The sequence below is a fragment of the Seriola aureovittata genome, chromosome 10 (assembly GCF_021018895.1).
Source record: "Seriola aureovittata isolate HTS-2021-v1 ecotype China chromosome 10, ASM2101889v1, whole genome shotgun sequence".
Lineage (NCBI taxonomy): Eukaryota > Metazoa > Chordata > Actinopteri > Carangiformes > Carangidae > Seriola > Seriola aureovittata.
The window spans coordinates 18003870-18021260 of NC_079373.1; the positions used below are offsets into that span (position 1 = coordinate 18003870).

The 17391-nt window shown below is 44.1% G+C and overlaps 1 protein-coding gene across 1 annotated transcript in view; it reads left to right on the plus strand.

Moving 5' to 3' along the window:
- The window catches only part of LOC130176158 (zinc finger protein 469), a 183783-nt gene extending 169582 nt beyond the window's left edge, over positions 1-14201 (plus strand). The window contains exon 6 of the mRNA XM_056387093.1: positions 974-14201. Within this exon, the coding sequence (XP_056243068.1) occupies positions 1163-13099 (11937 nt within the window). The 5' untranslated portion in view covers positions 974-1162 and the 3' untranslated portion in view covers positions 13100-14201. The remainder of the gene's footprint in view (positions 1-973) is intronic.
- Positions 14202-17391: the final 3190 nt, after the last annotated feature.

Genomic DNA, 17391 nt, shown 5'->3' on the forward strand with positions numbered 1-17391 from the left:
ATCCTCTGGCTACATGTTTGATCTCTCCATCCGTAGGCCACCCCCAAACATTGGCGTTGGTTGTAGTCAAGGGAAAGAGACAAGAAGGTGGGATGGAAGTTTGGTTACCAAGCCTAGAAATTACATTTCGGTGCTAACTCCAAGTTTCATCTGGTCTGACCACAAAAGAAGCAGAAGCAGTGGAGGGCCAAAGTAAACTGGGACCTGAGAAGCGGTGTCTGGGACGCCTGAGGAAAGGCAACAAACGTCAGTGTGCCCATAGTTCTCACTGTCTAATGGCTGACTGACTAATCCCTGATATTCCACCATGATCTAAACCTGCAGCACTCTGTAGCAATAGAACACTGTGGCATTGTGTCCCTGCTCTTAAGGAGTCTGTGATTCATTTACTGGCAGTGCTTTTTGGATCCATGCGCTGTATTTTTCTCATCCTCAGTAAATGTAGTGAGATTCATCATTTCAAGACCAAACTGGTTTCTTTGTGTGATTGTTTATGTGGAGGATTTTGACAGTGATGCTTGTGCAGCCGTCAAGTCATTGTTGTAAAGCAGGAATCCAACACTCCGATGAAAACTGTAGTTACTTTTTTGAAGTGTCTTTTAATTGTTGTCAGGAATTTAAGTGTTAGTAGTATCTCCAAGACTTTGAGTATGAGTTTGGCAGTATTTTGAAATTCCCCACTGATTACACTGGTTCTTTGTGCCATGACGGCAACGCTGTGTAATGCTGCAATAGTGCTCTCTGCTGGCAGAAACGAGGAATATAGTAATTGTACTTCATCTTTCACATTTCTTTTTTTCATACTAATACCTGGGCGAAAGAATTAATGTTTGTTTTTTTTTACTTGTTTTAAAGATAATGTTTCGTTTGTATGTTTAGATATTATCGCCAGACTTTGTTTAAAAAGGCACATATTTTTTACTGGACAGTAAAAGCTTGTCATCTGATCCTCTCTATTCTCCTTTACTTCCAGGTCTGCTTTGCTCTGGTGCCAGATCAGCAGTTCGCAATGAAGGTGAAGAGATGAGCCTGCAGCGAGCAGCCCTGTCCCTGCAGTTCCTGCCACTGGACGTTTACTGATTCATACAACCGAGAAGACGATGCCCCTGTCTCCCAGATAGCATTTCTGAGGACCAGGCCTTCACAGCACGCGTTGTGCATCATGGCAGGAGAGACTCAGCGAATACACGCTGTCAAAGAGCTGGACGCTGAGTCCAAACTGCAGGATGAGGGGACAGCGCTGGAACTGCAGAGTGACAAAACCACAAAGGAGTCTTCAGAGCACTTTTCAAGCACAGGCACTGAGGCCAGAGCCAGCAGCAGAGGGGCCAAAGCTGAAAAACTAGAGAAGGAAAGGGACTGTCCTCAGCAGCGTGAGGCTGTCATACGGCCACAGCAGACGGGGAAGATTGACTTCAGATCACTGCAGAACAGATCAAAATTTGCCACTGACAGGACTTGGTCAAGTGGCAAAGGCAGCCCCCAGTCCCCGAGTGGAAAGGGCCGCAGCCGAGAGAAGGGGAAGCGGTCAGGAAAGGCAGAGCGTGGCAACCCGCAGCAGCTGTACAGACTTAGCATTACAAATCCACGCTCCAACAACCCCACCATTGGTATTGCATACCCACAGCAGAAGGTTTCGCCACCCAAGAAGTTGGAGACCAGTCGTGGCCCAGTCTCGGGCAGCTACAGATTCCACGTTCCCAGTATACCAGAAAGAGAGGCCGAACTACAGCAAGAAGAGCTCAACTACAGCCGCTGCTTCCAGGAGGCCTCCTCTAACCTTACCTCCCCAAGCTATACCTCACAGGCACTGGGTTCCTCAAGTGGAACATCATCCCACCCACATCCACCCCTGTCACAGCAGCAGCCGCCTGCCTCAATGGAGAACAACAGTGCACAGCCTGGCAGCCAGCTAATCCTGGCTGATTTTCAGCTGAGTGGCTCTAATGCATGGCAGTCTCCTGAAAGGACTTTTAATGGTGCTAACTACGGGGTTTCGTCACAGAAATCCACTGCCCTTACAGAAGCCAGTAAGGCAAGTGCCTTTGTGCCTGGTCCATTTCAATATGGATATCATTTTCTGGAAGAATCAACCTCTGACTCTTTTCCCTGTGAACAGAACCCCCAATCCCAAGACTTTACAGACTCCTCCCTGGGTTCTGTCCATGTGACCCACAACTCATTTTCCTTTACACCTGGAGAAGGACAAAACATGGCTCAAAACAGCACGCAGTTCAGTAATGAACAGCAGTCAGAGGATGGAAGCTCTTATTCTCACTCCCCACAGTCACAGTTTATTCAAGGGGTATCATCCTCCATCCACTGTCCGAGGAATCTGAGTGAGGACTCAGCCAGCAGTGACAGCTCTGGCTCCAGCTCGCAGCAGTCAGAGCAGGGAAAGGCCGCCCTGCCTGAGAGCACAGACACTACTTTACAGGCAGACAGTAGGGATGCAACCATCACCTCGGGGAGTAAGAGGAACTGTCACCCCAAAGACACAGCTGCCAACCAAAGAACATTCATACAAGGAAGTGTCCAACATGTAAGAAATATTTCACAAGGTCCAGGCTCCCAAATGCACTTTTCCAGCAAAACATTTAACAGCCCTCCAGTCAGTAACATTCACACAGGCTCAATGCCTTTTGATAAAAACATTAATAATAAGGTTCTAAATCGGTTACCACACTCCTGGGATGGTACTGGTAAGACATATTCACCAGCTGATCAAAACACAATTCAGTATTCTGACATGAATGATAAGTTTCAGTTTCAGAACCAGCCAGCACTTGACCAAAGGCCAAATTCATCTAAAAATAGCAGGATGCCCTGGCAGCAGATCCGGCCAACCTCTGCCATGCCGAACCAAAACAGAATCGAGTTATCTAGGCAAATAAGCAATCAAAAATTGGCTTACATTGTTTCCCCCTCTGACTGGCAGGATGACAACAAATCACATAAACACAGCTCACTGAAAAACCCCAGCTCATTTCAGAACAGCAGAACTAGTGATGGGTTTTCAAACCAAAGACAGGAGACTGTAAAACATAGCAGTAATACAGTCTCAACTTTTAAAGTAGAGATGAGCCACGCACAAGTATGTGAGTCCAAGAATAAGGCGGTATATTTCGGACTCAACCAGTCTCTTCCAGTGCCCTCAAGAAACTACGGCTATCCACCGTTACAGGTCCCACCTATGGGACTTATGATGGTGTCACCTTATGAATCCCCGTTGCCCTCCCCAGTTCATAACCCTGCATCTAGTAGTACCTGCTCTTCCCTCTCCCCAGCGTCCACCAGCCCTGTTAACATCAGTTCAGAGGACAGTCAAATGTCAAAGTCAGCACCCCCTCACACATTTTACCACCAGCCCCAAGCCAAAAGTCAGTTACCTTCAGATCACCTGAGCTCTCACCCTCACCAGTTTCACTCTGATGCTTCACGAAACCTTCCTTACACACCAGACAGAGCCAAAGATGACATGATGAGCTACCTGCAAAACAGCACACATCCAAAGACAACTATGGATGCAAACAAAGGTTACATGGACAGTTTTGGGGTAGAGCATCACCAGCCTCCACCACCTTACTCTGCACATCAGCTGTTAGCCACCTCATTAGCCACAGCGAATCTTGACCAGTTAGATGTGCTTCTCACATGCAAGCAGTGTGATCAGAATTTCAATAACCTGGCTTCATTTCTTGGCCATAAGCAATACTGTGCTCAACACACGTTTGCACAAAATGACCTCAAGGACATATCAAAGATGGAGGACGGCAAGAAGCTTCATGCAGAACTATCAAAAGCAGTGCCATCTGTGTCAAATGTTTCAAATGTTTCAAATGTTTCAATGTCCAGGTGCCCGTCTGACCTGCACCTATCTCTGTTGGGCCTGAATAAAAATGGAGAACTGATATCTGACAGTGAAACAAAAGGAGACAATAAGGAAGATCACATGAAACTCAACTTGTTCTCTGGCCCTGGTAACCTCCCTGTAACTCTCCCTGAGCTGGAAATGGAGGATGCCAAGTTAGATAGCCTTATCACTGAAGCTTTGAATGGACTCGGCTATCAGTCCGACAATGCGGAGATAGACAGCAGCTTTATCGATGCATTTGCTGATGATGACCTCACCACTGTCAAAGCAACATCAAACAAACAATGTCTGAAAACCAAAGAATCCCTGGTGTTTGAGAGCAAAAATAAACAATCAACAGATGATGACAGGTCTTTCACACAGGGAAAGTATTTTTATGACTCTGATGTTGAGAGCCCTGAGACAGATAAACAGTACACAGAAAGCAAACTTGAGAAAATATCTCTGAATTTGGAACAAGATGAGAAAATTAACATAAAAAAAGAAGTCTCTCATAAAAATTCAAGAGTTGCCTCAAGGGAGAAGATGAGGGAACAAGACAGCAAAGTGAAAGAGGCAAGAAAACTGTGCAAGAGCGAGGACGACAACACAAGTACACAAAGGTTTCTGTTATCCAGCAAGTTTTCAGATCGCTGTGGCGTTAACAGCTTTCAGGACAGCTCTGCACTTCGAGGGTCAACGCCCTCTCAGGCCTCTACATCTCCAACCTCAAGAACTGCAATGAAAGAGAGCAAGAGGAAAAGCACTGGAGGGGGCACCTGGAGCAAAGAACTTATTCACAAAATAGTTCAACAGAAAAATAAGCTCCATAAGCTTCATGTTAAAGGTACCAAAAACCTCCAGTTTTCCTTGGTGATGGAGAGACTGACTCCCACTGTACAGAACCCCGCATTTGGAGAATACGACTACGTCTCAGACTCAGATGATGAATGTGAGCCCGTAAAGATAGCAAGCCAGGGCCGGCTAAATCAGAGCAGTCGCTGTAAATACACATACACTAAAGAGTGCAAATGGCGAGCGAGGAGTGAGAGGGACCAGGCAGCATGGAGACATGAGTCGAAGGAGTGTTTTGAGGTGAAAAAAAGGGAGGAAGTTTCTCTCTCGCCTGAGAAACATGGTTCTCACCAGAGACTCAGGAGGAGGGGTAGCAGGTCATCCACAAGCAGTGAACTCAGCACATCTGTGAGTGTTTCAAGTGATAGTATCAACAGCCCCAAAAGCACTGACCGCACTGACTCAGACTGTGAGAGGAAGACAGACATCAAAAGGAAAGAGCCTCCAGAGCAGAAAACCTATGAAAGGTCTTCCCCACAGAAGTTATGTAAAGAGTCCAGCACACTAGCACTGACATTCACTAAATCTGTCAGGAAGTATAATACTGACAAAACCATTCTTTCTGATAACAAAGACAGTACAGAGGATCCAAAGAAGCATCATTCAAATCCAGAAGTTGCTGATCCAATGTCTTCCTCACAAAAAGCAAAAGACACGATGAAAAACTTTGAAAAAAGCAGAAGCTCTCACACAAAATCAAGAGACAGGCCGGTGTCTCACAGAAAAGAAACCGGCATAACAGTCAGTTCAGACAGAAACACACTACACAGAGCCGACAATCTGTGCCCCAAAGAAGAACCAACACAGCGCAGCAGCGCAGATAACAAGCCACCACAGTTTGATTCACACTCTCCCACCATCAACAAAGAAACTGATTTCAATATTGACAGAAACACAAAGGGCAAAAGCAGAGAGGGGCCCCAAGTCACACAGCCAGAGTTATCACACAGTACCACATTTGAAAAACAGAGTGACAGCGTCTGCATGGTGAAAGAGGCCATTACTTTAGGCAATGACCTAGACACACACAAGCCTGCATCTCTGTGCACCTCTTTGATGGATGAGGTGTGCCTATCTCCAACTGAAAGCCAGGGCCCACTGATACAAAAAGACACGCTCCACCTCATGCCCTACCCTCTGGATCAGGAACAGGGGCTCATGAAATCCCCGCTTTCATTTGACACCTCGTCAATGTTCGGAGACCTCACGGGTTTCGACAGCGGGCTCTACTCAGATATGCCGATTCAGAAAGAAGGTTTCCATTCAATAGAGAACACGTCTGATAAAAAGCAAGAGTTTGTGTCGTCCTTCTCTCCCTTTCTGGAACAAAGAGACTGGAACCTTATAGTTAGCCCGGTGCTGCCAGATGAGATATCTCAGTACAAAGACAGCTCTGAGAAATCAAATGAAAAGAAACCAGATTATAGTCACGTCCCTTTGTCTCTGCCAGAAAAAATAATTGACTACAGTGCAAATCTCAACAGCTGTGCGTCAGAGGATGAGTTGGAGATAAAGAGAATAGTGAATGAGCTTGAAAACCAGCTGCAGACAACTAAGTTGGAAAGCCCACCATTGCTAGCTCAGGACGTCCCCAAGCAGCTGCAAATGAGCAAATTTTCACCTTTACAGCTGGGTGACGAGTCCGAGGGTGATGGCACTGGTCTGGATATTAGGTGCCCTGTGCAAACGATAGATGTTCCAGTGACCAGAATGCCCTCAGAGCCTTTCACTGAACCGGGACTCCCGTGGTCCAGTCCGTTCCAGTTTGATCTGATGAGTGGACACCACAGTCCCCACACTTCAATTACCAATGAACCAAGGGCCCTTGAACATTTTACTGAAAAAGAGAATGATGCACCAAATATGATCGCCACAGCCTCGCATATTGAACGCTCACAGCTCCACCGTGACCAAAAACCAGAGGAGAGAAGCGCTGAGAAAGAGACTCCTGCAGAAAGTACAAAAGAAGAGATTTTAGAACAAAAGAGATACGCAGAAAACCTCATGAAAAGCCTGGAGGTGATTTCAGACTCTATATTCAAAAAAGAACCCATTATATCAGAACACAAGGAGCCGCATGTCACCTCTCTCACCAGTCAACAACATCAAGAATTTGAATGTCAGGCAGCTGATGCAGTTGAGAGAGAAGATCACAGTGAAAAGGAAGCAATTACCGGGAAGAAGAATACATTATCACCTTCAAATATCAATGAGCGGAAGGATGATATTGAATTCATTCTGAATGAGTCACAGTCATCCCTCTCCAACAGCACTGACCCCACTCTCGATGGAAACCAGCCAATTTCATCGCAGCAAAGTGAGCCCTCAGAAAACGATGATAGCGAGGGTGAGACTAAAGTCACATCGGAAGAGGATATCACTGAGAATAGCAATTTGATTGAGTCTGCTCACTGCTCAAGTGTGGTGACACATGACCCACATCTGGTTGAGGAGTCCTGTGGGAACAGTAATGCGGAAGACAATGTGAATCAGCTGTATAAAAACAATAGTGATGGCCAAGAACATTCAACTGCGGATGGCTATGAGGAAGCAGATGCAGTGAAGGGAATCACTGGTCAATCTGGCAGTCATCCTTCATCACCTGCTCTACCTGACCCCAGTCTGCAAGAACAATCCGCTGATCACCATAGTAATCCCGGAGACATTAAAGTGGAGCGTTCAGACAATCCGATGGGAGCTGTTGAAACAGCAAAACAAGATCATTTGATTGGACTTTCTCCCTCTAAAAATTGTAGCCCTGTTAAGATTTATGCCGCAAGTCCAACAACTGATTTGTCAGTGGAGATAGTCAACACAGAAAAACCCTGCAGTCCAATACTAGTGGAGACCAATACAGAGAGTTCAAGTCACAGCTCACCCTTCCAAGACACTCAACCCATAGAGGGACGGAGCAGTCTGTTGTTGCTTTCACAGTCTGATGACATCATCGCCAGTGATTCCTGCAAAGTTACCCCCTTCGATGACTCTTTGAAACCTGAAGCAGGTCTTGCCTTTGACACCATTCAGAAACAACAGGAGATTTTACATGTTCAGGACATCAAAGAACATCTTCCTATTAATTTCATGGCAAGTCACCAAAACTCACCTTGCAGAGAAGAGGTTGAAGAAAGTCCCTGCCTTTTTCTACACACTGCCCCACCACCCAGCCCTCTTTTATCAACCACTCTTCAAACAGCCATGCAGACATCGGACCTAGAAGATGATTCATGTCAGTCACAAAGCAAATGCAATAATAAGTCTGCTGATGAAGGCTCAAGTCCAAATGTAAAATCCTCCTTAATCAAAGATGATAACCAAAGTGTCAAAGAAGCTCTAAACAGTGATGAACAATTGAACACAACAGCTGAGATGGAGTATTCTTTGATAAGCCCACCTCACCTGGACTTGGGAATCATAGAGTGTAAAATCCCCAGCTCTGAAACCGCCAATCCCTCTCCACTTCCCGTGACCAGCACAGCAGAACCTCCAGAGGGCCTTGAAAAGAGTGATCCGATGTATGATTTCAAGCTCAGCCCGCTCAACTACAACAGCATCTCAGATGAACCTCCGCACCTGAATCAATATGACTACATACCAATTTCACCAGCCAGTAAACCTGAGGAAAATGCAGATATCAAGCAGAGTCCCAGAGATGACTGTGAACCATGTGACCTGAGCATTAACCCTGCACTGATTTTTAACAAAACTGAAACGGACACAGTGGTATCATTGAATGCAGACCCTGCAGCTAAAATAAATGTATTAGATGAACCACTGGTCCTCCAGCAGAGTATAAAATTCACATGTTTTTCATTGGGTCTCCCCGCTGAACTCAAGAGCACAAATCCCTCAGCTGGCATTGTAAGGAAAGACTTGGAGACTCACCATGATCCACTTGAAAATATTGAGCAATTGCATATTTGCTCTGACATGCTGGGAAAGGTTGAATCAGTGAATTTAGATTCTCAGAATGCTACTGCTGGGGACAGTACACTTCTCAGAAAAGAAGTTTCAGATGCTCTACCCACTACTAAGCCACTCATTATCTGTGAAAATGAACAAAAGCCTCTTCCACCAGACCCATCAGAGAAGCGACCAACAGTGGAGACTGGCCGATGTTCAACAACGCACCAAGCACACAAAGAAATACCACAAAAAAAGACACAGAGCAACACTCAACAGGGGAAAGTGCTCTGTGAAATCTGCTTCATGTGTTTCAGGACTGTGCCAGGGTTAAAGAGACATAAGGCCATGAAACATTTGGTCAGAGCTGAAAAACACCACGGCCCACAGAGCACAACATCAAACCATCAGGGGACGATGCTTATTTATGAAGCATCACAAACTACAGAGAAAGAACATAAAGATGATTCACAGACCGGTTACCCAACAAAAATAGATGGGCTGCCTGAGACAAGTGGCACTCTCGTATCGAAAGCAGCAGAAGCTGACTCAGTCCTGGAGGAAATGGCAACTGAGACAAGTGCAGTGGCAGTGGATGAAATGGGCCATCAAAACCGTCTGCTGCCAACAAAAGCAAAGAAGAACAACAAAGCTAGAAAGAACAAAAACAGCGAGGTAAACATAAAGCCCGACCCTTTCTCTGATGAGATTCTGAACATACTAAAAACGGACATACTTCAAGCTATAACTCCTGAATTCAAAAGCAGTGTACAGGGGCACCGCAAATCTCCTGAGGAGGTGAAAATCACAGACACCCCTGTTACTGAAACAGAGGAATACCCTCACCCTGTTACTGCAGACTCTGCCTTCGACGATGCATCCCGACCTCCAACAAAAGAGACAAGTGTACTTAGTGAAACTGTGGAGCTGAATCAAATGACCGATACAGAAGAAATGAAATGCGCAAGCATGACAGAGATGGCAAATGGGGAAGTATGTTCAGATAATAATGAGGATAACGCTATATGTGTAGAAAAGAATATAATCAGAGAATGTGATGATTCCAGGAAGACTCTGAGTGCTGTGGAGGAGATGAGTGAACAAGAAGGATCAGAAAAGAGCCTTGCCCAGGAGATTCTCAGAAAAGTGTCAGTCGAGATAAAATCTGAGAACAACAGTGGCCCTTCAGACGAGTTACATCCTCTCTCCTGTTTGAATTCTTCCCCTCTCAGTCCTCCCGGCATAAGTTCCGATCTGAAGGCCTTACTTGACGACGACACCACGTTCTCGCAGCTGTTCCCCAGAGATGAGGAGGCAAAAAGGAAAAAGTGCCCGAGGGTGTACAGCAAAAGAAACAAAAGACAGAAGCTACTGCCCGACTCAAATGTGACTCAGGATTACCCTCCATCAGAACCCTTCCTGCAAAATAAAGACCAGTACACGGAAAACCAAGCAGAGCAGACGTTCACTGTCGATCAAACTAACCGCTGTGAATACGAGACAATATCTATTGATGATGCCATCATGTTGAATATGTGCCACAACAGCACAATGAAGGCCGATGCCAAGCCGGTGTCGGATATTAAACAAAGTGATCAGGAGGATGCTCATGAGGATATTAAAGAGCTTGGCAACAATCTCTTGAATCCACTTGAGAGCACCATTGATAAATCCTCGATTGAATGGAGTGGCTCCTCTGACTTCACCGGCTTTGATGCAAGCTCAGCCGTGACCTCTGACCCCAGCACCTGTAAACCAGAAGTGCCAACCGCTCCTTGCCCTCTGCCCCTGCCTGCTGTTCCATATGCTGTGGAGCCATGTGTCACGGAGAGTGTCCAAACCTTCCACAACATTGACATCCAAAACATCAACACCAAATTTCAGCTTCCTGAGATTCAGTTCTTTGACTCTAATAACGACATCTCAGTGGCTCCTACTGTTGCAACTGTTGAAATGGAGAACAGAGATGATGAGAAGTCCAAGAAAGTAACAGAGCGGAGATGCAGGAAACGGCAAGATGGTGGAATAAAGGTCAAAGATAAGCAGTACAAGTGTAAAGTGTGCTTCACTTGGTTCCTCACCCTGGGTGAGCTGAACTTTCACAAGTTATCCCACAACCCCTCTCCACCTCCAACCTGCTACATGTGTGTCCAGCGCAAATTCAGCTCCAGGGAGCAACTGAGAGACCATCTGAGGGAGAAACATGCCAAGAACAAGACAGGTATCTGGACCTGTGGAATGTGCTTGAAGGAGATATCAGATGTGTGGATGTACAATGAACATTTACGAGAGCATGCCACTCAGTTTGCCCGGAGGGGTCAGACTCAAGGTTCCATATTAGACATTCCAGGCTGCTTCATGCAGGAGACAGCCGTGAAGAACTTTATCACCTCAATCATGCAGCACCGCCCCAGCAAAGCCATCAGAGAGTCTAACAAAGCCACTAAAGAGCAGGAAAAAGCTGCTGCTGCTGCTGACAGCACTGTGGGAGAGGGTAAAACCTCTGAAGGCGCTGAGCCAAAAGTTCACAAAACTAAAAGTAGCAGTGGAGCAGGTGGGAAGCAGAGCACATTAACCCCACTTGAGGTCCTCCACAACACAGGTCCTCCACAACCTAAAAGTGTGGAGATGCATCCCAACTGCAAAGACCCTTCAAGAGACTGCCACCACTGTGGGAAACAATTCCCCAAGCCATTCAAACTCCAGAGACATTTAGTGGTGCACAATCTGGAAAAGATTTTCCTGTGTCACAAATGTCCCGTCTCTTATCAGGAGGCCCAGGCACTTAAAGACCATCTGAAGAGAGCGCACGAGGAGGTGGACGAGCTGGATTCAAAACACACCACCCTTTATACCTGCGAGCTCTGTGCTGATGTCATGCATGTGATTAAAAAATCCTTCATCTGCAGCACCTGCAACTATACCTTCTCTAAGAAGGAACAGTTTGATCGTCATATGGAAAAGCACCTGTCTGGTGGGAACAAAATTTTCAAATTCCGAGGTGTTCTGAGACCTGTCAAAGCATCTACATCCAAAGAAGATGAATGTGATTCGCCTGCAAGTAAGAAGAGGAGAATTCTCTCTGACAGTCTGCAAGAAAGTAGCTCAGACAGCGGCATTGCCAGTGTAAGCTCAGTGCACTTAAATCAAAGCTCTGAAACACAGTCTTCAAAACCCTCTGTGTCCATGGCAGACGACTCCACACAGACCATTGCAAATGAATACCACAGTGACACAAACAGTGCAAATGTGAAGACGGAGGACATGGTTGAGGACTACTCTGAACTCCTTGTAGAGCTTGAGAAATGTATTCACATGGGCTCGTCAGAGTCTGCTTCACCGAAGAAGGAGGAAATTGACCCAACTCCCTCACCTAATCCTGATAAAGAGGGTAATGGAAAATCAATTACTGAACCATGTGACGTGAAAGAGGAGAATGAGTCAGTCTGCATTAGAGCAGAGACAACCTCATGGTCAGCATCTAAAGAGAGCAGCAGTGTGGGGGAGGAGATTATTAAAGCAAAGGAAGGCTCAGCTGAAGGAGACACAGCCGAGACTGAAGAAAAAACTGATTTACTTCCACCTAGCGAGGACTCTTTTGTCAGCTTAGGAGAAAATCAAACAATTTCAAAGACAGCTGAGTCAGCAAAGCATGAATTAGCTGTTGATGTGATGGACCAGCAGAGGGATGATGAGCAGTGGCAGCACACGTCGAAAGCTTCTAATAATGACAGCAAACAGCAAACCTTAGCTCACGGTGCTGAGCAAGAAGGTAGCAGTCAGATGAAAGACAAAGCTGCCAAAACAAATGACAACACTAAAAACAGCACTACAACTAGCAGCACGAAGGCTCCAGAATCAACACCCGTCCTCCACTCCAAAGTTTCCCTCAACACTCCCGTCACAAACGAGGACAAAGAATCTCCGAGACCGCAGAAGAAGAGGAAGGATATGAAATCCCCCCACAGCCTGCAGAGGGTTTCCTCTCCAGCCACACAAGAGAACTTTGGTGTTGACTCGAGGCCCAAGAAGAAATTTCGCCCCAGCAAGTGTGCAAATCCCTCTCTGCAGAGAAAGTCAGACGGACCCAGCGACTACCCTGTGCTGTCCTCAGTACGGGACGACGTTGTGAGCAACAAAATAGTTTCCAAGTGCAAGACTTCAAACTTGGGTTTGCAGTCAAAAAGAAGTTTGCTTGATAACTGTATTCCAAAGAAAACTGAGATTGTTAACCCTCTAAATGGGGATTATAAAGCCAAAAAGGGACCTCTGGGACGGCCTTTGCATCCCCCTATTTCTAAAGTGTCTTCTGTTCCCATGAACAATTCTTTGAATAAATCTAGGCCGAAGATGGGGGTGAGGTCAATGGAGAGCCATTCCTACCGGACAGCAGAGTCCCAGAACCACCTCTTAAGCCAGTTGTTTGGCCAAAAACTCACTAGCTTTAAGATTCCTTTAAGGAAGGACACATCAGAATCTATTAACTGAGCGGCGTGTGAGGGTTCTGTGAATAAGAGAATATAAATGTTTATGACAATTCATTATGGTGGATGAGATTGCACAGCTCTTTTCTGTGAAATGCTATCTTTAAATACTTACATAGTCACTTTATGTCTTCTTTGTACATGTGTTTTTATTACACAAATGTGAGGACGAATGGCAGATATGAATTTTGGGTAAAAAATGAATATGCTATTTTCGAAAAATGATTGAACTTTTTTTCTGCTTTTCCTTTGTTGGACACTATCTGTTTCAGAGATTATATTTCATTTACCTAAAGGAAAGGAAAAAAAGAATACTTGAAAATACAGTCAGATATGTTCGTCTAAGAGATGCATGTTCATTTTGCATTCAAAACATGATTTTATCAGTTTAAGTCCTTTTTGCAAATGACGTCACAACTGACCTGGACTATTGTCTGTGCACCTTTCGTACAATGCTTCCAACATATTCATTTTGTATTATTTTTTAACTTTACTGTACTGCATCGACATTGATCATCATTTTAGCCTTTTGTATAAACATTACCTGGTGCTACATTGTGTTTTATTGTAATGTGAATGCCAATGTCCTCGGAAGGGAACATGAGATCTGTAGCAGTTACAGTACATTCATCCAACTGACTTTACTAGTTCTCTGATGTTTCTTAAAGATACTGTGTAAACCATCCAAGTACTTCATATGTAGACTGATAGAACACAAAATTAGGAATGCTTCCAATGTATAAACTCAGGTGCATACAAGGACATCACAGTCCCAAGACCTGTAATCAGAGTTCTTCCCATGCACTGATAATACCACACACAAATCACAAACTCAATCATCTGTGTCTGTAACTCCAACTGTTTAATTATGAATAGTATTTACTAGGACAACAAAGGTGCTTTATCTTGTTTATACTGTATGTATCTTATATTGTATAATATTGTAGGTAGATTATTGTTTGGTGTAATGCTTCATGTCAAAGTTTTATTTTAATAATGTGCAAAATGAATCAGAGAAGAAAGGGAAATGCAGTGCCTCTTGCAAGTTGTAAAGTGGTTCACTAAGTGCCTCTTTTATAGTTGGTTATTAAAGATCTGTATTGGTCTCTCCTTGCTCTTTTCTTCCTTTGTTCATGACATGTTTTGCAAATGTTCCCACTTCCATCCCTGCGGACTGCAGCTGTCACCACATGCATCAAACACTGGAAGCAGTGGAAGCTGCTTGTGCCTGGAGGCAAAAACAGGTGCGCACACAACAAAGTCTACCTTTTTTTTTTTCTTTTTTTTTTTTTGTCTTCAGATCATCACTTCAATGAGATCACTCATCATCTGAAAGATGAGCATAAATGTATCTTTACTACAGGGAAACATTCAACAGAAGACAATCACATCTATCCAACCATATGTTAGTCTCCACCAGCGATGTCGAGCAGGCAGTGAGGAGCTCTCACTTCTGTGACGCTTCTGTCATGTTGCTTTCTCACCACGTGTAAAATGGCTTCTATTCCTACACGAACATTTTTCATCATCACATAGGAATAAAAAGCCATAGTACACAGTGGCATACATGTAGAAACACACTGGGTGAATATGAAGAGTGGTGTTCTCACATCATCCACAGAGACCTGTGAAAAAGGGCAGCAAGAAAAGAGGGAAGACAGAAAGGAAGTTATTTTCTTGGTCAAGGACTCAAGTTCAAGCATTTAGATATATTGGAATGCAAGAAAACACTTCTCACTTCTCTCACTTATCTCAGTCGTTAACTGTGGACATGACTGAAACAGATTTGTAAAAAAAAAAAAAAAAAACAAACAGCAGCAGACTAATCGACAAGCTTAAACACATCAGTCTGTGTTGATGACAAACATATTCTTACATATGGAAATGTGGTTACTTTCTCTTCAAATCACGTCTATTGCACTGTAAACACCTACATAACATAATATGCATAATGTGTCACACATTGGTCTTGTAACTACACATTGAAGGCCTCACAAGTATGTCCAGACACATCACAAAGTCATATTCACATTTTTCACTGAGGTTATAAGGTTTATTATGGACACATGGGTGTGTTCTGTGGACATGATAAACAAACATCAAGTCGTGTTGATTCTGGCACTATCTAACACGCTAACACTAAGTGTGGAAAACCACAGTGCTTTTGTTGAAATAACTTCTCTAATTAATTTAGTGGGAATACTGGTTTGGCAGCAACTGCAGAGACCATATTTTTGGACTCACTGATGACAGCGGAAAATACAGCAAGCATAATTGTCATTGAATTATGGATCTTCTCTGCTCACTGTATCAAAGTGGATAGAAGCTGGATAGAATTCAAATTCATAAAGGTATGCTGGCTGGCGTGTTACATCCTGACTCTTGTTACAGTCCAGTAAAAGTCACGAACAACACGTTACAGATTTAAATTCACCCTCACTTCTCTTGATGCAGACAAGGAGCTGTCTTGAAGGCATACTGAAGGCCAATAACTCTCTCTCCATTCTTTATCATTTGTTTATAGAAGTCAGAAATTTTATAATCTTTCATACAAATTGGCAAAAGCCCTTAGAAGCATTTGTGAAAGTTAACTGATACTCGTGAGGCCTTTTCAGATATCTGTTAAACATTTAAGATATAGGATATGGGAAACCGTCACATGCTCTGCTGTACCATAGTCTTGACTTAAAGATTGTTTATGTGGCTAAATTTAATACTGACCTCGCCCAAATGGCTGGGAAGTCTACCACAGTCAACTGATAAAATTGTGAGCAGATGTACAGGTTTTTGGCTGGCAAAAAGTTTTTCATAGTCTTCTATATTAGAAGTTTTTGGGTGGAATGTAAATCCATTACAATCCATTATAATTTTCTGAGTGTTTCACTCAGAAAAACTTCCCTGATAGCCTGATGAAACACTTTTTGTTGCTCTCAGCTGACAAGCTGTTGGATATCTGATGCATTGTTGAGAGTCAACAGGGGAATATCAAAGTGGTTCACGGAATGATAAAATGTTTTGTGATTTTGGTGGAATGCCTTCTTTTCATTCAAAGCCACAGGAAGGTATTGAATCCCCTCACATTTGTAGATTCACACAGCATAAACCAAAAGAAAAGGGTCAGAGTGAGAGGCAGGACGACAATCTGTTGTTGTGAGTGTGTGTGTGTGTGTGTGTGTGTGTGTGTGTGTGTGTGTGTGTGTGTGTGTGTGTGTGTGTGTGTGTGTGTGTGTGTGTGTGTGTGTTGTCCTGGTGTAGATGGATACCACTGATCCAATGGCAGTTGTATCAATATTAATTCGAAAAGAGAAGAGGACTTACTGAGAATTACACTGTGTTTTAGTTTAGCTGAATAATAGCAAAGCCTTGATCTCATAGTAGAATATGTACTGTACATAGTTATTCAAGAGTCAAGCAGCTTCCAAGTCTATAAAACGTTATGAGTTTCTACATGAATATTGCAAAATTAATTTAAGTTACATATTCAATTAGGCAAAGGATGCATGGCTCATTCTACAAACTGAGATTAAATTCATTACACTGCAGGAATCTTGGCCAGTCAGGGATTCAATGAGTCACGACTTCAGTGACACCTGAGCCATTGAGACGTGTAAATGAAATGCCCAATAACAGTGACGTGTGCTTTTTACATATTTGATAATTTGCCATTTTCCTATTCTGATCTATTCTCCTCCTCTGTTGCGCTGATTCATGTCATGTTGCACTTCTGATTTATTACAGAAATTGTGGCTGATATTATTTAACTTCATACCTGTCTATTACCTGCTCCACGTGGTGAGGTGTGCTTGGACTTTCTGCACCCGTAAATCTCCTCCAGGTCCTCTGGTCAGCAGCTGTGTGTTGATTAAGACAAAATTCAAGCAGGGACCTGAGTATATTTTGTCACAGTTTAGCCCAGAATGTGTCACACAGAATGAGTAGGAGCCCCACACACCCTTCTGTCAGGCATCCTTTTATCATCTGATCTATGAGGAAATTCTCCAGGGGCACAGTCATGCAGGAGCATGACAGGAACGCTTTGCACTTTGAAGTAGAGTGACATTATCAGTAAGTATGGTCTTGAAATAGCATCTCTTCTCTCTCCCTCTCACTCCATTTGTGAGTCTCCCTCCCCCTCATCTGATCTCTGACTTTCTTCCCTCCGTCTATTTTCCTCTGCCGCCACCCTCATTCTTCTGCTCTTCGTTTTCTCCTGCTTTTTTTCTTCTCTATTCTTCATCAATTTCTTTCTCAGCAATACGCCCCGTCTTTCCATTTTTCCTTCTGCCTCTTCCCATT